Source organism: Galeopterus variegatus, unplaced genomic scaffold (genome assembly GCF_000696425.1).
Source record: "Galeopterus variegatus unplaced genomic scaffold, G_variegatus-3.0.2 Scaffold1635, whole genome shotgun sequence".
Taxonomy (NCBI): domain Eukaryota; kingdom Metazoa; phylum Chordata; class Mammalia; order Dermoptera; family Cynocephalidae; genus Galeopterus; species Galeopterus variegatus.
This window is the reverse complement of record NW_007727746.1, coordinates 304,644-330,472: the sequence shown is the minus strand read 5'-3', so window position 1 is coordinate 330,472 and position 25,829 is coordinate 304,644. Positions and strand designations below refer to the sequence as shown.

General features: G+C 39.3%; 1 protein-coding gene across 1 annotated transcript in view; it reads left to right on the top strand.

Moving 5' to 3' along the window:
* Window positions 1-2,382: 2,382 nt before the first annotated feature.
* Window positions 2,383-25,829, top strand: part of CPNE8 (copine VIII) — a 214,551-nt gene continuing 191,104 nt past the window's right edge. The window contains exon 1 of the mRNA XM_008578132.1: window positions 2,383-2,597. Coding sequence (XP_008576354.1) covers window positions 2,461-2,597 — 137 coding nt within the window. The 5' untranslated portion in view covers window positions 2,383-2,460. The remainder of the gene's footprint in view (window positions 2,598-25,829) is intronic.

Sequence of the window (25,829 nt, the reverse complement as noted above, 5' to 3'; positions counted from 1 at the left end):
ACTTTAATATGATGAACTTATAGGTACTGAATTTGAAAAAATCAGCAAAATGGGAACACTTAATGTTATCATTATGTATAAGTGTTTTAGTCAATTTTGTGTTGCTATAACAGAAATACCTGAGACTGGGTAATTTATAAAGAGAAGAGGTTTATTTGGCTTACGATTCTGGGACAGCTGCATCTGGCAAAGGCCTCAGGCTGCTTCTACTCATGGTGGAAAATCGCAGGCAGCCAGTGGGTACAAGCAGATCACATGGCGAGAGGAAGCAAGAGAGAGACAGAGAGGAGGTGCCAGGGTCCTATAAACAACAAGTCTTCGGGAGAACTCACTCATTACTCCCCCTTTCCCCAGGGAGAGCATTAATCCATTCATAAGGGATCCACCCTCATGACTCAATCAGTTTCCAACACTGCCACATTGGGGATCAAATTTCCACATGAGTTTTGGAGGGGACAACACATCCAAACTCCATCAATGAGTATTAGTTTTCCTAGGGTTGCTGTAACAAGTTACCTAGAACTGGGTGGCTTAAAACAACGGAAATTTATCTCTCACAGCGGAGAGGTTGGTTTGTTTGTTTGTTTGTTTGTTTCTGGTGAAAGGGGAGATTGATTACAAAAGAGACATGACAAAACTTTTGGGGTGATGGAATGCATTATTTTGATAATGGAGTATACATGCATCAAAATCTATCAAATGTGTAGTTTATTATATATCAGTTATACCTCAATAAAGTGGAAAATTTTTGAGAAGGGTCCTATGGATCGAGTACAACTATTTTAAAGTTCTTAAAGTTTATTCCTTCAGTAGGCGTCTATAAAATAAACTTCTGGTTAGCTTAAAAATAAATGTCTTGATCTCTTCCCCTAAATTAATGTTGGGCAGCATAACAGAAACGCCTGGAGTTTTAGGACACTTCCAAGTAGTAATAAATTGCAGTTTAATTTGTAAGAGGGGAAGCGGAAGAAAAAGAGAACTTTTGGATTTAAGTGGTGGGTGGGGAGATCAGGGAAGGAAACCGAGAAGAAAACTCGGGATGCACACTCGGCAGGGGGAAGTTGCAAGCAAGACAGCATCCACGCATTCTCACCCGCAACTCTAGGCAAGTGGCTCCAAGTGCATTAAAACGTTACAGCGTAAGGCAGGTTCCCAACCAGGAGAACTGCTCCTCTTTGAGGGAGCCCGGCCAGGGGGAAACTCCCTGCCTAGCGCGCCAAGTCCTGCCCCTTGCACTCTCCTTCCTCCCGCTGCGTCGAGTCCTGTTCTCCGTCGCCCCCTCGTGGCGAGCTCCCGGGGACCCGTAGGCGCAAGGGTGAGGTGGAAGAAAGGTTGCTGCAAGGGAGGGACGCCGCGGCTACCTCCGGATGCTATTGTCGCTTCTGCATCTTGGCACCTGTCCCGCTGCTTTGGAATGCAGTTTCCCAATCGCCGCGCTTTCTCCGGTTTCTCTTTACTTCTATCCGTCCAGTTTCAGGTCTTGCAGGAGGGAGTCGGGATGAGGGAGCTGCGTTCTATGGTTGTGACCTCCCGATTTTAGGGAAGAACTTCCATGCATTTAGAAACGAGGGACGCAGAATGCTCCTCCTGACTGTAGGAGCATTGTCACCGTTAGACTCCCAAGCTCCAAAGAACCGAGAAGAGACGGAATCCAGATGCCTCTCTTAAATCTTCAATAGTATTTTTACACCTTAGAGTCCACCCCGCCCCCGCTTGTCCCATATATTGATCTGCCACTTTATCACTGCGTACCGAAGGTTGCAGATCGTCCCAGTGTCCCATCGTCCCCAACCCTCAAGTGGCCGAGGGCGGTCAGTCCAGAAGCGGGGACCCGACTCATTTAGCCGAGGGCACAGTGATAGGACCCCGTGGGCTCCGAGGGTGAGGCGAGCACAGTGCCTGGCGGGGAAGGGTGGACTTATAAGAGGGGGAAGTTGGAACAGGCAGAGGTACCCGCACCTCCAGCTTCCAACCCAGGCGTGGGAACTGCTGACATTCCAGTGCACACCTGAGTGACAGGAGGAGGGAGTCGCGGCCCCGGAGGCTGCTGTGGGTGTGTAGAGGCGGAGACAAAACCCAAACCGCAAGCAAAGCCGGCGAGGGCTTGCTGTCCTAGACGGTAGGGGTCTGCGTCTGTGCCACCCACCCCGCCGGGCTGCTCGGCGGGTCCGCGAAGCCTGACGGCCAGAGCCAGCAGGGGATCGCGGAGCGTTCCGCCGGGGTTGCTGCCAGCAAGGAGGGGGAGGGAAGCGGGGAGCCCCGTGCGCCACTTGCCAGCAGCTTCAGCTTCAGCCGGGACTGGCTCGCGGTTCCCTCGCGGCTCTGAGCCCGGGTCCGCCTCCTCCCCGCCCTCCCCCTTCCCGCGCGCTGCCTCCGCCTCTTTCTCCTGCCTCCACCCCGCACCCGCGTCCCCGTCTGTCGGGAGCTAGGCGGCCAGCCCTCAGTCTGCCCGGGCTTCGGATGTGGGCGCCGGACAAGTCCACGGCGCCTCCCCCCAGGATGGACAGCCGCTACACCAGCACCGCGGGCATCGGGGACTTGAACCAGCTGAGCGCGGCCATCCCAGCCACGCGGGTGGAGGTGTCGGTGTCCTGCAGGTGAGGACGCAGCCCTTCCCCTCCCTCCAGCCCTGCCATCTGCGGGGTTGGTGGCACTTGGCTCGCGCTCCGGGTACCACGAGGCTTAGCGCGGGTGAGAAGTTGCGTGACGAGTGGGGAACACCCCAGTGGTGGGACTGGAGTTACCCCCGGGTCGAGTGACACCGGGAAGGGGGGGGGAGCGGGAATTAGAAGCGATCGTGGGCTCCGGAACTGAGACTTTTTCATTTTCTTTCTGGGAAATGCTGTCAAAGTTGGCTGGGCTGTGACTCAGCTGCGGAAACCCCGGCCTCCGCCCCCTTTACAAGTCATTTTGACGTCCCCAACCCGAGCCGGGCGGTCGGGCGATGACGGGAATCGGAGGGGATAGCACTGCCCAAAGCGCTCGTGACCGCTGCACCCGGCGGCTCCCCGTCCCTCGGCGGGTCTTGCACAAACCTGCGCCTGGGGCCGCGGGCGGCCGCCACTCGGCCGCTGCCTGCCACCCGTTTCCTGGAACCCTCGGGCTGGCTGTCCCCTCGCCCCCGACCTGCGGGCGTTGGCCTTGCGCCCGGTGGGGACAGGTTTGGGCTCCAGCCCTGCTCGCGGATGAACTCGGACTTACTTAAGATCCGGGAAGCGGAATCCACGACTTTCTGCCCGCGACTCGACACATTTGAGTGATCACAACGGCCGTCAACCCTGGTCAAGGACTGTACATTTCGAACTCCTTTTTCTGACGTTCTTTGAGTCAATTTCCCGTAAATAAGCAGCATGTTTGTATAGACAGCGCAGAAGACTTTGAGAAAGAGATGGGCGGAGTGTATTAAGTTGGTCATGGTAACAGAAGGACAGGGACAATCCGCGGATGACGATATTGACCCCGGAGCCCACTCCCTTGTTTGCATACTTTGGTCTCTCTCAGTGGAAAACTCTCACCTCACTTATCCACTTGAACCCTAAGATTTCCGTAGTAAATCTAATAAACATGGGTAATCTGCGTAAATAAGCCCTAGAAGTTTAGAATTCCATCATTTTTGATTTTGCATTTTCACAAACTAAGTTTAAAGTCAAAGGAATGAATTCTTTTTTGTGGAAATTCAAGCAACAGCAACCTCAGTAGGGGTGTTTTTTGGGGAGAGGAGATATCCGTGAAACTCTATCATCTGATTGCTTGCTGACAGACTTCAGACTATGGGAATAATCATGCAGATAATGACAGCTAACATTCAGATCTTGCCTTATTGCAGCCACTGCTTTAAGTGCTGCCTGTGATTTCTTTCCGTCATTGAACAGGTGAAGCTGTATGGAAAACTCTTTTTAGACAATTTCTAGGCCTTTTTCTTTTCTCTGAAGCTGGCTTTGGATGCTAGAGGGAGGTGGTTGATATATACAGATAATGGGTAGCCCAAAGTCTTACAATAGCAGCATTTTCAGAGTTCTTACACTCTGCTCAGTCTGTATGGCATGTGACCTGTACTTGGAAGGAATATTAAAGAATGTCGTAAATCATATCTGCATTACCTATAAGCTCTTCAGGGATGATGGGGAAATTATACCTTAGCTGGTTTTTGCCAATAGGGTCCACATTTAACCTTTTTTTTTTTTTTTTTTTTTTAAATGCTTATTTACTGTGGGTATGCTGGGGGTCTTTGTCTTTAGCAGGGTGTTTTAGCTTGCTGCCTTAGGCCCTGGATATCCCCTTGCTCCAGCCTTTTTTCATACCATGGTTTTGGTGTCTTGTTTCTAATTCTTAAGTTTTCAAATTGGAAAAAACCCTGAGACAGAACCCAAGTATTTAGTGACAAGCATCCTGCTGGGGCCACTGGTGCTTACACTATTATTCGGTTGAGTTGCTCCTGACTTGGCTTACCATTTACTTACTGGTAAATATGGGCAAAAAGAAACATGATTAAATCCCCAAGTTAGTGTCTTGAATAGATTCAGCAGTTCCTAAAAATGTGGGCTAATTTTGTTTGCATATTGTTGAGAATTGGATCTTGTAACCATAGGAGGTAGCGTAGTTTGGGCTTTGGCATCAGAGACCTGGGTATAAACTCTGGCTTTGTGACTTACTCATGTTACCTTGGAGTAAGTTCTTATTTAATGTCTGAGCTTCTTCATCTCTAAAAATGAGGATAATTATGCTATTTGCCTTATATAGAGTGTTACTGCAGTTTAATAAAAATGTGTGAAAAGTGCATATGCAATGCACGACACAAAAGAATGTTCTGAAAAAGTTAGCTATTATTATATTGCAATTAAGATTTATTGAATACATGCATCATATATGATTCAGTTACAAAATTCTGTAAATAGTCCCTCTCTTTTGAACTTCAATAAATTGGTTAAAGAAAACAAGGATAGACCCAGCACTGGGATACCTTTTCCTTCTCGCCTTCTTCTTTGATGTGCACAGAGAGCATATTTCCTAGGATGTTTGTGGGGATTTCACTTAGCAACAAAGTGCAATCATAGGCCTCTCAGCCTTACTGTGGGCAAACAGAGCAGGGAATTCTTTTGCCTTATTATATCAGAGACCTCTGATGATTTATTTGCTAATACTTCAAAAGCAACTCAGGAATAGGATTCCTTTTCATAACTTCTATTCATTTTCCCCTATTATTATGAGCTTTATGACAGTTTTTATCTTCATTTTGGGGGAGGTAAGAAGGATCAACAATGGAGGCTTGAAGCTAAATAATTCATGGAAATCATTTAGTCTGTTCACTTAGTGTCTGAGTGTCTAGAATTATGTAAAGCTCCATGAGAATTGTCTAGAATTATGCCATGCTCCATGAGAAATGCAAGTTCTCTCCTCTGAGAGACATATAAAATCTGGTTGGGAGATAAGCATTATATAAGACATGGTAGTGTAGGATTAAATCCAAACATGAGGCTCAAGCATAAGGAGGGAAGGGATCGTTGTAGAATAGAATGCCTGGGATATATTACAAAAAGGTGATAGGGCTGGAGCAGACACAAGATAGGGCTGGGGTGGGCATGGTTTGGGTTACAGATGGGACATGGAGGTTTTGTAGTGGCTGTAAACTTGGTGTGTTCAGGTGTTGACAACTACACTTTTCTAGCTGTATTTATGTAGAGACGAGCCCCTCCTCCTGGACATCCCTCTGCTTCTACCCTTTACTTGGCTTTTATTGCATTCGCTTTGCTATATTCATTTGTAGATTTTTACATGAACTAGGTTACCTAATTAACTGAACTTATCTATAGCTGAAACGTTAAGACCTTAGAAATATAAAATAGCATAACGTTCCCATTTATACTGAAAACAGATTCATCAAAAGTGAGGTAAAACCAATGGGAAAACTAATATGCAGTAGTTATCTGTTTTATGGGGGGGCCTTGGTTTGTTGCACTCTCTTGGTGATTTTTGTCATTTTCTCTGATTGAGAAGTGGTTTTTCAATTATAAAAGCAGTGAGCGCATTATGTATTTCTAGACTTTGTAAATTAGCTGTCAAGTGTACATCCTTTCACAGAATAATCCTATAACACTGATGTTGAAGGAAGAATATAAAGTGGGAATTTATTGAATGCCTACTTTGTGCTAGTCTTTCTAAAAACCCCTTCCTGCTCTGGCTTTTACTCTCCTGCCTCATTTGTCATCACTTCTCATATGAACTCTACCAGTGAATATAGTCCAACAAACATGCTCAAAGCTCATGGCAGGTAAATATGACTGCAGAATCGGAATAAGAAGTACAGTCGCAAAGCATGTGCAGTTATCCTAGTGGATCAAACTCTTTATGCCTACGTGGCTGTGCACATGCTGCTCTCTGCCCTGATCACTCCTTCCTCCTTTCCCCCCTCTTCTTGATTAGGCTTTGCTCCTTCTTCAAGACTCAGGTCAAATATCATCTTCTCTTACCACCCCTCTCCCAAGCTGGATTTTTCTCAAAGCAGCCAGTATGTACCAGCGTTCTAGGTATATTGTAATTTTCGGTCACTGAGAACTTGAAGACAACTTTTATCTCTTTCGTGTCCATGTATTGTGAGCTTGGCACAGGATATGCAGTCAATAAGTGTTTGATGATGTAGTTCTCTAACCAAATCATCTGATGTGGGGACACAGGATTTCCTGTTAAGTTATAGACACTTAGGCCCCATAGCACATCTATTGAATCAAAATCTCTGGAAATGGGACTAAAGAATTTGGACTTTTAAGAAGTTCACCATGTGCTGGTTATATACCCTAAAATTTTTAATCTACTGGTTTGATAAGTAAATGACTCTGTCTGTTGTCCCTTGATCTGGATTAGCAATACCTGCCCTAGTGAGGAGGATAATTTTTGATGGTGTGCTGAAGCTGGCTTAAATGGATGTGGAATTTGTGAGCCAGTTGTTTAAATAAATTGATTATTAAAAATTAATTTATATAAACTTAAAATTAAATAAATTATGTTAAAAACAAAGTTAAAAATACTCAAAAGTTATCATTCACAATTATTTGAGTATGTTTTATGATCATCTATGTGTTTTACTATCATCTCTGCTTTATCATTTTTATCTAAGTGGTGACAATATTAGGCAATGGTGAGTTACTGTTCTTTTCCTCCCAATCCATGTACAGTGACATCACATTGGTAGCTTGAAATTGGCCATGATGGAAATATTTATACAACAGAAACTGGCAAACACTGCAAATCAGAGCTTTATTTATTGTTTTGTTATCTACACTTCAGAAAGCATTCTATGGCTCAATTGGCTCTATGGAATTTATAATAAAAAGTACTGTATGTATCTTATTTGTGGATTATATGCTAAGCTACATATCCTTTATACCAGGAAAGTTTATAATAAATTACACACACACACACACACACACACACACACACACACACACATTCAGTTTTTATTTGAAGAGCCTGTTGTTAAATATATACTTGTGCATCACTGTTTATAGGCCTTTTGTAAAAGGTAAAGCAGTATAAAAAGGAAAATTATCGTTGCCTGTCTTAGCAAGTTTGGGCTGCTGTAACAAAGTACCATAAGCCAGGTGGCTTATTAACAACAGAAATTTATTTCTCATGGTTCTGGAGGCTGGAAGTCTGAGAACAGAGTGCCTCTCATGGTCAGGTTCTCCAGGGGGCTTCCAGGGTACAGGGTGCCGACTTTTCACTGTACTCTAGCCTGTTGGAAAGCGGGTGAGAGAGCTCCCTGGAGACTTTTTTTTTATAAGGACACTAATCTCATTCATGAGGGCTCCATCTTCATGACCTAATCACCTCCTAAAGGCCCCACCTCCTAATACCATCACCTTGGGGGTTAGGATTTCAACATATGAGTTTTGGGGAGACACAAATATTCAGTCCATAACATGCTGTTAGACTGTCACTGTTAGAAGTGGTAGTGTCAAGTTCAGCACTGTCTCTCGTCATGCTTCTCTACTGGAATTAGCGGAATTGCATGATCTTACAATCCATGAAAGGTTGTGACAGCAAGAGTACTGGTAATGAAACAGGAAGATGATGTAAACCTTGTATACTTTTCACTTTCTTCCTCTCCTTTGGGTGGGTTTATTTCCACACTTTCTTTATTCTTCTCTTATGTTGCAGTTTTTTTTCCCCTTCTGTTTCTCTGTCCGCTGGTGGCATATCCTTCACAAGTTTACATGTTACAGTTGCAGCTATAGTCAGTGATTAACTGACCACCTGTGAAAGCAGATTTAGATTCCAAGAGAGAGAATCTGACTGGTCCGGTTGGAATTGGCCCAGTTTGAAGAAGATATCTGTGCTCTTCCAATTATCTGTGGTGAAAGAGAATCAAAATGTTCCAAAACAACTGGGGGCTCCACTTCAGTCCACCTTGGTTCATCTCTTAAACACACTTTACTTTCTTTAGTCAGACAAAAATTTGAAGTTACGATGTGTATTAGTCCATTTCTGTTGCTTATTACAAAATACCTGGAACTGGGTAATTTATAAGAAAAATAAATATATTGCTTACAGTTTTGGGGGCTGGGAAGTCCAAAGTCCAGGCAACACACCTGGTGAAGGTTTTGGTGGTGGTGACAATAACCCAGGGTCTCACATTGTGAGGTGGTGGAAGCAGAGAGAGAGAGACTCTCATATGCTCTCCTTTTAAAGCCCTAAGAACCATGATCATGACAGCCATTATTAATCCATTCATTAGGGTATGGTCCTCACAATCTAATCACTTCTTCAAAGCCCCACCTTTCAATTAACATAGTAGGATTTCCCACTCTGTTAACAGTCACAGTGGGGATCAAGTTCTAATATGTAAAACTTGGGGGACACAATTCAATCCATATCACTATGTAAATAGGTTTTCAAATGATGTTGCTGACTGATAAATTACAATGTTACTACTGTATAAGCTCGGGATATTAGAATGTATATTATGCTATTAATGAGGCATATGACTGGTAAACCTAGGGTAAAGTTGCATGGCCATAACATCTTATTCTTCTGGCTCTGCAGTTCCAGAGGTTCTATGGTTCAAGACTGTACTAACCTCACAGAGCTTTGTTCAGCCGTATTTGGGCTTGTCTTAGCTCCAGAGTTTTGGCAAAATTTGTCCAAGAAGCATTTCTGAACTGTGACTTTGAAGTCTTAACGTGGAGTTACCCAGGTATATCTTTTCAGAAAAAATGCCTTACTTGTGTTGTTTTCCATCAATATTTGGTCTGCCCTGCATTTTTTAGTGTTTGGTGAATGGGGGCTCTAAAGCAGTCCTGGCAGGTGGGGAATGTGAGTCTGAAAGCATTTAAAACAGGAGAGGGTGGTAACAGCTGTGCTCTTTCAGGTATGTTTTTTGTGGTACAACAGGTTTATTCAAGGCAGGGAAGAAATGCAGGTCCTCTCAAAGGGATTTTATTCAGTTTATTTTATTTATAATAGTAACACTTGCTTGTTAGAGCCAGTTTTGCTCAGCCTTGAAGAACATGGGTGTGGAAAGGGATTAGTTCCACCACTTAACAGTGGTGAAGCCTTGGAAAGTTACATAATCTCTCTGTTCCTCAATTTCCTCTTCTGTGAAGTGGGGATAATAGTAGTCCCTACCTCTTATATTTGTTTTGAGGGTTAAATAAGTTAATACATGTAAATGAGTTAAGACACTGCTTGTCACATTAGTTAAGTACTCAGTCATTATAAAAACATATACAGGTGGTCCCCAGTTTACAATGGTTCTTCAACTTAGGATTTTTTGACTAGGTATTACATGCATTTTTGATTTACAATTTTTTCAATTTACGATGGGTTTATTCAAATGTAATCCCATCATAAATCAAGGAGCATCTGAGATACAAAAATAAAAATCATCCACTATTCCTTCAAACTATGAGCAAATGAATTAATTTCTCATAACATCACATTTATAGTCTCCTCCTGTGTATATATGTAATATATAAGACAATATGTAATATTGTGTTAATATTGTGTATACAACATAGAATATAATTGTATATTCTACACAATGTATCTGCTGTAGTTTTCTATTAATATTATATCATGATTATGTTGCTGTCATTGGTTTTGGAAAACATAACCTTCCATTACTGTGTAGTATTCTATTATACGGTATACTATATATAACTTATCTCTTATTTTTCAAAGTTTACTTCAAAAAGTTACAGTTCAAAACAATGCTAAAAATGAGTATTCTTATTCAGAAACATTTAATATCTCTGATATTTTTTGGGGGGGGATAGTTTTCTAGAGTTGAAGTTATTAACTGCTATCTTCTCAAGAAGAATTTAATAGCTTATTTTGGTTATTTTCCCCTATTCCTTTCTAAATAAGTAGAATCAAGGCTAAACTACTGGCTGCACTTTTCTAAATACTTTATGCCCACGAGAAAGTTGGATTTAGAGATTAATGAGAATTTGAGGCAGCAGAGTATAGCAGCAAGAAAATGGAATTAGGAGTTAGACAGATGTCTTTAAATCCCATTTTTATCCCTTTTTGGAATGTTATTTTGGGTAACTTATTTCAACTTTTGGAATCTCATTTCCTAATCAGTAACATAGAAATGATTTGAAAATCAAATTTGCATGGTTGTTGGACAAGTAAATGAAATAAAACCTGTAACTTGCCCAGCACACTGCCTGTCACAAGAAAAGCACTTAATAGCTGTTAGTCTTATCTCAGTTTCTTATGAATATTTTGTTGCATGGCATGCAAGCAACAGAGAAGAGGGTGCCTGTGTATTGGGAAAATTTACGATCAATTTGGGGAGCCATAGAAATATAGAAACAAAGTAATAATTATAAAGCTTCGTGTTAAAGACAATACATTATATCCCAGTCTGAATAAATCAATGTGGAGTGGGTACAGAATAAAACAATGGTCAGAACAGAGATTTGGAAATTTATACTCAAGTTCTACAGATTCTGCCCCATATACCCACCCTTACCAAGACACGCAATTAGACATGTGGACCTAGTGGGATTTGACAAGTTGAAGCTAGTCTACTACAATAACAAAGTTTTAGAGCAAAAGAAATTCTAGCACATTCTTGTATATGACCAATAAAATCAATTGGCTGGCATTTAAGACAGCTATTTGGTATTGGACATCTGATAAAACAGTTATTGGAGTAGATGACAACACAGGCTGAAGGTGGGTGAGCATTTTATTGCCAGTAATAAAGTGAGATATATTTAAAAGATGACTTGCCCATGTTCACTGTCTGACACACAATACCTTAATAGTTGCAAACTATGACAATCATCAGCATCAATGCCCCTCCAGCCATTTAATTAATGTCGAGCTACTAGACATTCTTTTTCAAATGTGCAGTTATTTTGTCAAGTTTATTCTATAAGGAATAATGCTCCAAACATTCTGAGAGAATCATCAGTTGATTTCCTGAAACTCTGAATAAACAAAATATCACTGATAGTCCCTGGGAAATATTTCTACATATTAGACCATAAGGGAATTCAAATAAAAGCTGAACTAATGAAGCCAAGAAAATTGAACATTTGTTATGTCTGTTTATTAAATGTGTATGAACATATTTTGGAAGTGAACATTTACCATAATTTTTATTTAAATTAATGTAAAAATTTAACTCAGTGTCAGACAAAGCATAAAGCACTTAACATAGGCTAATTCACTCAATTCTTATAAGAATTTTGTAGGTGATGTTATGTCTCATTTCACAGGTGAGGAAAGTGAGGTTCAGAGAGAGTTTAAGTAATTTGGTTTAAGTCACACATCTAATAAGTGGCAAAGTTGAGTTCTTAATACATATACGTCTAATTCCTAAGTGTATGCTTATAGCCGCTAGCCATATTCTTTCACTCTTCCATAAGTTCTTTAGTTTAGGCTTGAAGGGTGAGGCTCTATCAGTTTGAATGTGTTAGTAACTGAAAAGAAACAAAGCCGGGAGAGACAATTGCAAGAGACAATATCGACAGTATCTCAAAGGAAATATTTCTCTGAGAATGGGAAGTACAGAATTCTTTTGTGTTTTTCTGTCCCCTGTTGGGGAGAGCCATGAGTAGAGTAACTCAGAAGGGTGGCATAACCTTTAACAAATTTGATGTTTAGCTTCTAAGTATTGATTCTTTTCTTTCTTCTGATGCTGGGTTACCTAATGAAGCTGTAGGAAATTAAGTAATGAGAGGACTGTTTAAAAATCAGCAGTCAGGGTGAGATGAAAACTAAATGCTGAAGAAAGTGGTGATGGATGGGGCAAAGGAGAGGTAGAGAAAAATTAATTGAATTGACTATGTGTCATTCAAATTCACCAGTGGAATTGAGAATTGACCTCAGGCCCTATCATTTCAGTCCACTGCTTCCTTAATAATGGGCAAGTTACCATTTAATTTGCTAGCTTTTCAATAATACCTAATTCCATAGTTGCCCTTCATGACAAGAAATCCACGTAAATAAAATGCTTACTTAGACATTGAAAATGTCAGCACGTTATTCTGAGCTATTTGAATTGTGACATGAGTTTGTAAAACTCATTACTTTTTACCTTGCTAATTAGCTGTTCTCTCTCTCTCACCTGTGTGTGTGTGTGTGTGTATATATATATGTATATGTATGTAAAATAAGTAATAAGTGACACATTAATTTTATTTACAAAAATCTCTAATGTCAGAAAGTGTAATGAACCAGAGATATGACTATAATTGCCATATCTGGTTGAAACCAACACATTTCTCAGCCTTACTTAGCATAATAGTGGTTTTATGATAATTTTGAGAAATGTAATTGTTTCTTACTGTCTGCAGATCCTGCATCATCTCAATGAGTATAACTCTGTGGGCATTCCTACAAACCTCTCTGTCTAAAGGTACTCCTGTAAAGGGAGTGTCACATTATTTGTGGTTTTCTAGGTAATTGAAAGTAACACAATTATTCTTTAATGTCTTCAGTAGATTTTCATACTTTTCAACTGTAAGCAAAGAACGTGAGAGAGAGAGGGAGCTTGAGCAAGATCAAGGGAGCTAGACCAAGTGATCTATGAGAACTACGCCAGAACCATAACTTTATTTGCTAAACCCATCTAAACCAGCTGCTATTTTGGACATAGCATATTATCTGACTTATGTTGATATGTCAACTTTCAAATTAATTGTGGAAGCAGAGACATTAAAATGTTGATTGCAATTGTTTTTTATGCCAGTGTTTTCATCTAAAACCTCTTTCTAGGCATTGGGCAAAGGAGGCATAATCAATATTAAGTTATTAATGAACTTTTCTCTGAATTGGTAATTTAAATTGGTGAATTTAAAAATATTTCTTGAGAGACATTTGACATATAGTACCTAAAAATTTATTGATTTTCAACTCAAGATTTATCTTATAATTTAGATTAAAATGTTTTAATTTCTTTGTTTCACTTAAATCATTTAGTCATTGTAATGTCATTTATTTGGCATCTTGCTTCCTTATGGAACTTTAACAAAGTGTAGTGCAAGATCCCTGAGCTTTCGTTATGTTTCTGACACTAGCTCTGTGACCATGACAATCATGTCGCTTATCTGGATCTTAGTTCTACAGAAAGATTGGGTACCTGGTCTTGAAAATCTGCTATATCACTTGGAGCTTTATTATTCTATGACAGGAGAAGAAGGATCTTGTAATAAAATGTAGACATGCTCCAATTTAAGGAAATCTTGAGATTGTCAATGTCCATTTGCAAACTAGCTAACGGTAATAAACCAGGTCCTAATAGCTTATATTTAATAAAACAAACAAACAAACAAAAAAACAAAAGGTGTTCCACCTTTTAAAATATTTATCTCAGAATGGCTTTTATATAGATAATTCCTCTAGTATTTTTTAAATGATATTGATTTATACATATTAAGCATAACAACATTTTTAATAGTTATACACATGCAGTAAAACAAAACATAGCACTACTTAATGAATAGCTTTAGGACCATGGGAAGTTATTTATTATCTTTTAGGGTTTTTAAAAATTTTTTAATAAAAGAAAGTGAATGAAAAAAATGTAATAGGGACAAGTATAATATTAATATATATTTAGAAATCCTTAATTTCCACAGTACAGTATGACTTTGATGCCATATTACACATGACTTTCTAGACATAGGTGCTAAGCCTTTTTGCCATATGAGACTTTAAAGATGTAGGCCCTAATTCTAGTGTCTGAGGTTTTTAAAAAGGGATATTATGGTAGATTATTTCCAATGTCAACCACTTGCTATTTCAAAGTCTTCATGTTATTTAATATTCTCCCAAAGGGATGGCAAGTTCTGCTGCTGCTGTTCTAGTTTTTCCTCTAGACAGGATCTGTAGCTAGCTTTGTTCATCTTGGAAATGAACAATGTTTGATATTAATAGGTATCTGTTCCTTTCTTGCAATTTTCTTTTGTAACATGTTACTGGTTTTTTTTTTTTTATTGTTTATGCCTCTGTAGTAAATACAAAGTTTACAGTAGAGATGGCAAATGGATTCAATCTTGTGTGCTAACTCTGATCGATTGTTACTGAGTGCTGGCTGCCTGAAGTAGTGTCTGAAAGGATCCGAAGGGGACATCTGGGCTTTGTGGAAAAAAGCTGACTTTTGAAATAAAGTACACCAGTACACGTGGCATGTATGCTGTGATTTCTCTATCATTATAACACTTGATTTACAGTATTTCATGAACTTTATGAATGGTTTCAGCACTTTCTTTTTAAATCGCCATACCCATCGCTGAGACTCTGTTTATCCCACTCTCCATAGTGTCTGTTACCTCCTTTCTATTTCTGAAACCACCACTCTGGTTCACGAAGCAGTCATTTTTCCCCAGACTATTAAAATATTCTCTGAATTATTCTCTGTGACTCTACAATTAAACTCTTTGGTCCATTCTTCACTTGTTGTGTAGTTAGCTTCCTAAATAAAGGTCAAACTGTGTGATTTTCCTTTTCGGTGTTTCCTGTTTGTTAACAGAACAAAGTCCATGAACCCTAACATGGTGTTCAGGGACTTCCTTGTTCTGCTCAGACATCCTGTCCAGTCTCATCTCTGGCCAAAGTGGAGTGCTCGCTAATCCCCAAATCTCTTATGAATAGCCCCACTTTCCACCGATGTTGACACTTTGAAAGGCCTAAAAGGCCTTCTCCCCATTTCTGTGTTTGTCTTTGGTTGGTTGTCAAGGTTTACTTCACCACAACCCTGATCTTTTACTAGATTCTTGCCACTGGAATTAACTGGTTCTTCCTTTGAGTTTCTGCACCACATTTCTTGTCCTTTTATTTTATTCTGACTTAAAGTTATTTAGGTTTTTGCACGTCTGTCTCCCCAACCTATTTGCTTTATCATTGATTATTACAAAACCTAACTTTGTGATTTGCATATAAATGGTTTTCAAAAAGTTTGCTGCTGCTTGATAGACAGATTGAAAGAATGAACCTGGTCACCTGTGAATTTGTGTATTTTTGCTTAGAAATATTAGTTCATACACACTGCAAGAACATTAAAATGACTGATTTTACCATACAATTTAATAAAAACATAATTACTTGAACTTAGTGTATATAACATTCTACAATGTTTTTTTTTTTTTTGTGAACAAATGATAAACAAATAAATAATTCTGAATTGACTTACATTATCTCCAAACAAAGCAAAGCTAATTTTGGAAGTGGACACACTATCTTCTAAATATTGACAGATGATTTGTTTATTTTATTTGGGATGAATACTATACAAAAAAAGACAAATAATAGAATTTACATGCGTGATATCCTATGTAACATAACTAAAAAGGAAAATAAATGAACATATCTTTTACCCAAGGAAGAATTTTGTCTTGGGGAAAATATTTCTAATCAATTTCCTGATGAACTGATAAAGTGCAGCAGCACATGGTGGTTTCACTTGGGTATAATCTAGGCTAAGAAGAGTTGTTTGGTGGTCTGGCCTCTTGAGGGAGTAGCTTATATGCTAATGTATTTTCTTCCAGACCCTGTGTATTTGTTCCACTGATTTTAATTTTGTGCCACAAAGAGTAAAACAAAATTTTAGAAAAGCTGAAATCCAACTAAAAAAAAAGATGTCAAGAATGGGAAGATGGAACAGAAGCAATGCTTTCTACAGAAAAGGGAAAACATAGAACTTGTTTTCATGTGCACAAGGAAAAAATGAGCGAGTTTCCTTAAGTCCTTAAGTCAAATCACTGTCCGTAAATCACGTCATTCCTTACACTTGTCTGGCTGTATTTTTCTTGGGTTGCCTAAGTAATTTCCTAAGTGTTTGTAACACAGCTGAAGTATCTAAGTGTTCAATTGATTATATTTAGCCTAAAATGTTGTTATGCCTGATTACATCAAGTCTTTACAGAGACACAAATCTCATTAATGGTTGTAACTATAAAATTTGAAAAAAACCAAAATCATAAAGCCACTTCCTTTCAATGAGGGTGATAAATGGGTGAATTAGTTTAATACATGATGATGATGATAATGGCGATGATGATGATGACAAATGAACAATTCTCAGCACACATATAAAATGCTGTTTTTTGAAAAATCCAATTATTGTGTGGCTGTATCATTTTCATTCAGGGAGCATGGTCTAAACCAGCTATTCTCAAGGGACATCATTAGAATTCCTGCAGAGGTTTTTCAAACTACATACGAACACTCCTGAAAATTCCAGCAAAATTCCTGCAAGAGACTAAGTCCTCCTCATAAATTCTCTGTGCCCCCAATACGCCGGTAAAATTTCCACTGGTGGAGTCTTGAGCCCTGAACTTTCATCTCTTCTACTTTCATATTATGTTTTTAACATGGTCATTCCACTGACCAGGTCCATGCCGGTCTGACGCTTGCAGAGACCATGATACAAGTTCCTTGACTTATGAATCCTGTATATTGGTCTGGCATCATACTATTATTCACTTGTTTAAAATTCTTTAATTCCCATGGGCCAACCCGGTGGCGCACTGGAGAGTGCGCCGCTTGGGAGCGCGGCGGCGCTCCTGCCGAGGGTTCGGATCCCATGTGGAGACCGGTTCCCGCTCACTGGCTGAGTGCGGTGCGGGCGCAACACCGAGGGTTGCGATCCCGTTGCCAGTCCCCAGTACGGGCGCGACACCGACGGTTGCGATCCCGTTACCGGTCAGTAAAAAAGACAAAAAGGAAAAAAAAAATTCTTTAATTCCCTACATAATAAATCTATCAGGATATTCCAAACCCTGACCTAACTTTTCAGTCTCATTTTTTTCTCTTCGTGTCCACCTCTCACTTGCATTTCCTGAGCAAACCATGATGTGCACACTTTTGTTCTCTCTGGTGGGAATAGTTCTGCCTCATGTTATCTCTCCCGATGGACTCTACTGGTAGTTCAAGCATCACTCTCACTGGGAAGACATTTCCTGATCCTTCAGATAGAATTGACTGTCCCTCCCTTTCTCTAGTCTGTAATGAATTTATTATATGCATCCCACACTTTACTGCACATATTTATTTACAAATCTGTCCCATTAATGAAATATAAATAATCTGGGGCCGGGAGCCCATGTGTTCATATCACAGTCTTCAAAACCAAATCCTTTTTCTGGCACTAAGTAACTTTGTGCTTGTTGAATAAACATTTGAAAGAGTGTCAGACAACTATTAAACTATAAATTCTCATAGGACAGGAGCTGTGTCTTATTCACCTTCATATCCCAATTAATTCCTAGTTCATTGTCTTGCATATAGAAAGTGCTTACTAATTATTTATTCAATGCATAGTTGAAGAAAGAAAAGTAGAGCATCCCAGATGACTGGGAACCATGACTGGAAGGCACACATGCAAGAAGTATAGCAGCAATTGGATTGAAAAAAATCATATAAAGGCAAGGTGAAAGAAACATGGCTGAGCAATTGCCTGTACCTGTTTCATTCAGTTATTTTTAGGATTTGTAGAGCTGTACATAGCATGGGTTTGCAGTTGCTGCTGAGTTTTTGTTTGTTTTATTTTGTTTTTTGTGTTTTTGGACCTAGATGAGTGCTTTTGAGGCAGTGTACATTTCTGGTCTGTATTAGTCCATTTCGTGTTGCTATAACAATACCTGAGACTGGGTAATTTATAAAGAACAGAGGTTTATTTGGCTTATGATTCTGGGACAGCTGCATCTGGTATGGACCTCAGGCTGCTTCTACTCATGGTGGAAAATGGCAGCCAGTGGTAGGTACAAGCAGATCAAATGGTAAGAGGAAGCAAGAGAGAGAGAGGAAGGAGGTGCCAGGGTCTTTTAAACAACCAGCTCTTATGGGAACTAATACAGTGAGAACTCACTCAGATTCCCCTCCTCCAGGGAAAGCATTAATTCATTCATGAGGGATCTGCCCCCATGATTCAAACAGTTCCTAACACTGTCACATTGGGGACCAGATTTCCACATGAGTTTTGGCGAGGACAACACATCCAAACTCTATCGTAGTCTAGTCACCTGTGATGAGGATAACAGATGCATATTAGGAAGTTATTTTCACTCTCCCTATCTCAGCTGGTCATTTATACTTACACATAAGTTCCCATTTAGATTAATTCCTTATTTTGTTTAAAATCTGTTGTTGAGTCTGCAAAGCTCAGATGCTCGTAGGTACATTTGAATTGTTCAGTTATCCAAAGAAATTACAAAAGATATTGCTTAAAATCTGGAGGAGAAAAACGCTGCCCATCTAGCCTTACCTTTATAGGCATATTATGTTCTCATTGGCATAGTCTATGTATTGATTGAACAGTGTTAAAGAGAGCTAACTCAAGACAACCCTGCATGTAGGTAAAGATTTTCTTTTGAAATGTTGAAATGTTGAGCCCAAAGATACATGACTTTCCCCCCTCTTAATGAAGCAACATATTGCTTAATAGCTTAATAAATAAAGAAAAAGTTAGGAAATCTAGTCATATGATCATATTTTGGGAGTGGTGCTTGGAAGTCAGCAACATCTGACTGAATTGCATTAGCCTCCAGCTTTCTATTTCATGGTGATTTGTGGACCTGTCAGTCATCAGCTCTTGCTTCTTGGACCAGTGACTGACTCCTACAAACAGGCTTCATGCATTGACTCTGGGAGAAGCAATAAACCCAGAAAGGCTGCTAATTCAGCTAATTGTGTAAAATATGTGGAAGCTCATAGCCCGCTTAGCTGTTAGCAAGTGAGCTAAAATGTGATTACTGCTTTTAGAGTGGGCAGGAGGAGGGATTAAGAAAAATGATGATACACAATCTTAGTGTCTTAACATAATTAGGGAATATGTAATGTATTAGGGGCAGAGCAAAAGTTTAGAGCTAGAAAAATCTGGATTTAAGCTGCAGCTCCATATGAGAGTTCAGATGAATTAGTTAATCTGTCTGTGCTTCTGTTTATAAATGGGGAAAGAAATTCCTTCTCATCAGTTGCTTTGAGATGAGTTGTATAAGATCATATCAATAAAGTGTTTTGAAAGGTCCTGTCACTTAGCAAGCAAATCTTTATTCTTATACTGGCATTCAACTGAAATAGTTGGAAAACTGGATCACATAAAGACAGTGAAGGCTCTCAAAAAAATATCTATAATTTTTAGAAAAGTACTACTTGATTGTGTAAAAATATGAAAAAAATCTGTGTTGAAAAGAATAAAGGAGAAAGTGCTGATCACCCCAACTTCTCCACCCAGTGATAGGTCATGCCACCCAAATATTTCTCTGTGCATATATATATGTGTGTGTGTCATATTTCCATTCATATTTGTGTTACAATGACTTAGGTAAGATAGAAGTCCATTTTTTTCCATGGATATCCTCTCCAGATATCAAAACCTGAGCCTGTCTTCCTCTTTGCATACCTGTTGCCCTCTGCCTAAAGAGCCTCCAAACGAATGACCTTGGCTGTGATCTCAGTAAACCCCACTTCCTTTCTCTCTGCCTCCATGGAGTCCTTGTTGTTAAGGTGTTGCTGTTGACAGTGCTACTGGGAAGTGTCAGTAACCCCTATTGCTGCAGGGTATTGCTGCCTGCTGTCCATGTAACCCTGCTCATTGCCTCTTGTTGCTCCTCTGTCTTGATTTACCTGATCTTTGTGGCTCGGTGTGGTCCCTCCAGGGTCATTCCCAGTCAGGAGACCCCCTTAGTAGAAACTCTCAGGATGTTGTCAGTTCTTTAAATCCATATATTCTTAGCTTTTTTGCTCGTTGGGCAGCCCTCTCCCCCAAGTTCCAGGCTCCAGATTGTCTGGGTGGGGGTCTAGTCTTTGAACCTAGGTCTCCAGTATGAGCTCCACCCACTCTTGGGGTGTGATTCCTATTGTATTTTTCTTCTGTCAGATCCCAGCTGGGGCCAACAGTACAATATCAAAAAGAAATATTAAGGATTCCATTTTCATTTTTCCAGGATGCTCTTTGGCCCCTTTTAATTTCATGGAGGCAAATAGAAACTTGGAGGAGCAGCATTACCTACCAATCATGTGAGCCTTAGCCCCAATCAACCTCTATGTTGTTCTGCTTGCCTTTTCCCCTAGATGCTTTCCTTAATGTTTGCTATACTCTGGGTGTTGTTCCAAGCGCTTTATATTTGCTAACTAATTTACTATTCAAACAACTCTATGAGCCAGATGTTATTATCATGTATTTTTACAGATGAGAAAACTGAAGCATAGAGAGTTTTAGTTTATACAGCTAGTAAGTGGTGGAACTGGTTGTTCCCAAGTCTAGAATTGCTGTGATTATAGTATGTTTCCTCTTCAATGCCAAATTATCACTTATATGGTTCATGACATTAACTTGATTAGAATCTAATCTTTTTCATCAGTCTTCATTTGATGGCTATTTAGTTTTTCCCAAGTTGTCTTAATATAAGCAACAGAGTTATAATTACATTATTATAATATATATAATATAATACATAATTGTATAAGTGAGAAGGATGTCATTGTATATACATGTTTTCTACTCCTATGCTTGACATCCTCGACTATATTTCCAAAAAACAGGTTGGCATATCAAAAGGAACACACATTTTTCGTGCTGATAAATATTCCTATATTCTTAACCTCAGGGAAATGTACCAAGATAGATTCCTACCTGGTTTGATAAGAATGTCCATTTCCTCATAGACACTCCAATACTTCTAAAGTGTATGTCTATTTTTTAAAAACTGCACATCCCTCCTTCTTCAGGACACTAACTTTCCAACAACATTCACAGGATTTCATCATGAAGTTATATGTTACCATGGCCACAAGCATGCTCTCTCTACCTCTTCACCCCAATCCATTTGACTCTCTCACTTCTCCCATCTCAGGGCCTATGCACTTGTTATACCCTCTGCTGGAACACTCTGCAACCCGATCTTCCCATGCTTACCCCCTTTCATTTAGTGCTCAGTTCAGATGTCACCTTTTTAGAGAGGCCTCCCCTTTCAAGCATTCTCACATCACTCGATTTTAATATTTCCACTGTTCTTAACACTATTGAAATGTGCTTAACACTATTGAAATGATGCCATTTATATGAAATGACCAGAGTTTACTATGAAGTAAACTCGTTGAGATGAGGGCTTTACTGTTTTCATACTGCTCTATACTCAGTGCCTAGAATAGTGCCTGGCACCTGACAGATGTTCAATAATATGTTAAAAGAAAAAATAAATAGTTTTGAATGAATATGACTTTTCTCCTTGATCACAGTGTATTACTTAACTCAGTTTTAGGGCTTCACACCCCCAGCCACAGTTGATTGGTTCAGGGATGGGTACCCTACCAAGTGAGGGTAAATCCATGAGATTTGGCAATTGTAAGCAAGGAAAAAAGGGGTGGTAGTCACTTCTTGTGTGCCAGGATTATAAAACACAAGCTTCAGAACTCTAGGCATCTATGTTTCCCATCATATGGAACACAGAAGTAGAGGAAGCATTTTTAAAAAATTCAATAAGACAGCAGATGCACACACAAAAACAGTTTTGACGTTTCTGTTCTTGTTTAGTTCTTCCATAAATCATCTCTGTACTTTTACCATAAATCTCTCTGTTTTCTGTCATTTACAGCTACATGAGCTCTAATATGTCACTTATTAATAAATAAGCAGCTGATATTTGTCTATCTCACAGGAGAGCATTGTCTTATTATTTATTTTATTTGCATGTCATTGCTTACTATTGAGGATGAACTTCATTTAATATGCTCAATGACCAACTATATTTCCTGTCTTTTAAAATGCCTATTAACTTCTTTAGCCCATTGCCTTTTGGGTCGCTTATATTTTTGTCATTAATTTAGAGAATGCTTTGTATATTTGTAGCCATAACATTTTACCTATGTAACAAATGTTGTATTTTGACTTTAATTATTGTATCATTTTCTGTATAGAAGTTTAAAATGCATTCATTATCAAATAAGTTCATCTTTTCTGTGGGCTTCGTGTAAAGCTTAGAAAGTATTCTTTATGCTAAGATTTTAAAATTAATACCTTACATTTTCTTCCAGCCTTTTCTAATTGATTCTGGTTAATAATATACTTTCTATAATTTACTTTAAAATATTTCAGCAGAAACAGTATCGTATAGATGTATGCGTTAGATGGTAGAGTTAAATATGAAGTATCTTAATCAGGACTACATGCTTTGGATGTAGTGAGTTATCATTTGAAGTTTAATCAGGAGCCTGCACTCTGGAAGTAGCTATTCCAGACTGTTATACTAGTTTTATCCTTTATCAGCACCAGAGGTTTTATAATTATTGTGGTTGTTAGAAATGACTTCTTCTTTCTTCCTTTTTTTTTTTACTGGTGACACATGGTGTTAAGATATGTGGATTGATCATGCTTCTGGATGGTTATAATAAAAAAGACTTACAATAATAATTATTGGAGAGGATATGGGGAAATAAGAATCCATATACATTGCTGGTAGGAATGTAAATTAGTGCAGCCACTTTGGAAAATAGCTTGGCAGTTCCTCCAAATTTTAAAAATAGAGTTACCAAAGGTCCCAGCAATTCTCCTCTAGGAATATACCTTAGAGAAATGAAACCATAAGACCACACAAAAACTTGCACAAATGTTCATGGCATCATTATTCATAATAGCTAAAAAATGGAACATCTCAATATCAACCATTTGATGGAAAAAAGGAGGATTATTCATACAAAGGACTATTTGTCAAAAAGGAACAAGGTACTGATACATGCTACAACATTGGGGGAATCTTAAAAACATGCAAACTGAGAGAAGCTAGTCACAAAAGACCACATATTGTATGATGCCATTTATTATGAAATGACCAGAAAAGGCAAACACAAGGGTATTTCAAAAAGTTAGTGGAAAGATTCATATTATCTTTCAATTCTATTTTTTCCATGAACTTTTTGAAGTACTCATGTACATGGCAACAGAGAAACTAGTGGTTACCAGGGGCTGGGGAAAGTGGAATAGGGTGTGACTGTCAATGGGTTCAGGGTTTTTTTGAAGGGAGGTTTTAAAAGTGTTCTAAAATTAGTTGATGGTGATGGCTGCACAACTGTAAAACACTTACTTGTGGTATGTGAATTATATCTAAATGAATCTCTTATAGAAAAAGATATGTGGATTGGCTAGAAGTATTGCACAATTTAACAGAGCATATGTTCCTAAGGCTCACATCAGGGGAGTCTGGTCCTTGGCCTAAGGATTCCTTGGGTCACGGGTACAGACTCTTTAGATGATTCTTTAGACTCATCTGACGAGAAAGTCAAGTGAATCTTGCCATCAGAATATTGTCACATCTGCCTGAAGATGCTGTTCAGAGTGCCTGAAAGGATAGAGAGCTGGAAGTTGATTAAACTTATAGAGCATATTGTATGACTGTTTTGAGTCCTGCTTGCTAGTGAACATTTGTCTGTTTGGTACAGTTTGGTCTGGGACTTGCTTTCATCGTAATGTACCATTTGCGAGTGAGGTCACAGTGGATGAGAGCCGCACGGTCCTCACACACTTCAGCAACTAAAGGCAACAGATAACTACCAAAATGGCTAAATTGGATAGAACAATTATTAGCAGTTGATATTCAGGAAAATTATTGACCTTTATCTATTCATCATGTCTCCAGTCACTTTACTGAATCATCTTATTAATTTTGAAAGCTCTATTTAATTAATTCTCTTGTTTTTTCTATGTACAAAATTAAATCTTCTGCAAGTAATAATAATTTAATTTTTTTCTTTCCAATGTTGTGTCTCATTTTTGTTTTATATGCAATTTCCTAAAGCTTCCAAAATGATGCTACATGATAACATTATTTGCAGCTCATATCATTTTGTTCTCATTAATACAGACAAATAATCAACATAACCAGTACAGTGTTTGAAAATCAAAGCCAAAATTAAAAATCAGAACAATTTCATCTGGGAAATGGATTATACTAATAATTACTACTTGTTAGAATTATGGTGAAGGTTAAATGAAATAATTTATTAGAAGTGTTCAGTACAGTGCTTGGAACTTGGCTCAGTAAATCAGTAGTAGGCATGAAATTTGTCTAGTAGTAGGAGGCATGTTGTTAGGCATTGAAATCGGTTCGTGTTTGTGTGATGGGGCACACGGGAGGGAATCATCAGTTCTACATGCCTAAGGCACAGTAAAGGGGGAAGGCTAAAAGAGGAATTCACATTTCATAGCAGGAAAGAGGTTGGTGAGGAAATTTCAGAGAATAAGAATGCTGTGGGTAAAACGTGAGTATAGAAGCATGAGGCAGCATTAGTTTGAGGGTCTGCAAAGAATCTGAAATGTCTGGAGCAGAATCTATAAGAAATAACATAGAAGTGCAGCTGGAGACATAGCCAGGGGTCAGAAGCTGGCCAGTGTTTAGTGCAATGTTAAGGAGTTGGGAATTTCTACAGCTAATGGGTTTTATGCAAGGGAGCCATTTGCTCAGTGTTTACTGTAGAGAGCTTTCTCTTGGAAGCATCTTGGTGAATGAACTGGGTGATGGGAGGCAGCAAGACCTGTGAAGAAATTTAAGGCTGGGGAAGTAGTTGAGACTTGGAAGGAGAAAGTCAGGTGGTAGAAGCTTTAGGGTTGAGGGAAAGGAGAAGGAAGGGTGACCTGGGGATGTCTTGCTTGTAAGAGAAGTTGGACAGTGTTGCTGTAGTGTCCTGTGGCTCTTGTAACAAAAGTCACAAGCCTGCTTGCTTAAAAAAACAAATTTATTTTCCCACAGTTCTGGAGGCCAGAAATCCTAAAGGAGTACCACTGGGCCACTCTCCCTCTAGAGGCTCTAGGGGAGAATCCATTCCTTGCCTTTTCCAGTTTCTGGTGCCTGTCGGCATGCCTTGGTTTATGGCTTCATCACTCTAATTTTCAGGGCCAGCAACTACAAATGTCGCTACAGTCCGTTCACATCGCCAACACGACTCCTCTGTTAAGATTGTATCTCCCTCTGCTTTCCTCTTATAAGGGCAAATATGATTGCATGGATGGCCCACCCAGATACTCCAGGATAATTTCATTTCAGGATCCATAGTTCAATCAGATCTGCACAGGCTATTTTTTTTTTTCCCAAATAAGATTGTGTTTACAGTTTCCAGGGATTAGGAACTGGTTTGTTTGGGTGGTTATTATTTTGCCTTCCACAGTGCCCTTCACTAAGATAGGAAATACAAGAGCCACAAGATTGGAAAAGAAAATGAATTTAATTGTGTTCTTGAGTCTTAGGCTTTTAAAAAGACCCATATCTTGCTCTTAATCACTTATTTTTTTTCTGTCCATGACTTTAAACATAAACGTTATGTTTCTCTTCTCCTACTGAAGTCAGGGATGTCTGAATGCTTGCAGCACCCTGAGTTAATTCTAC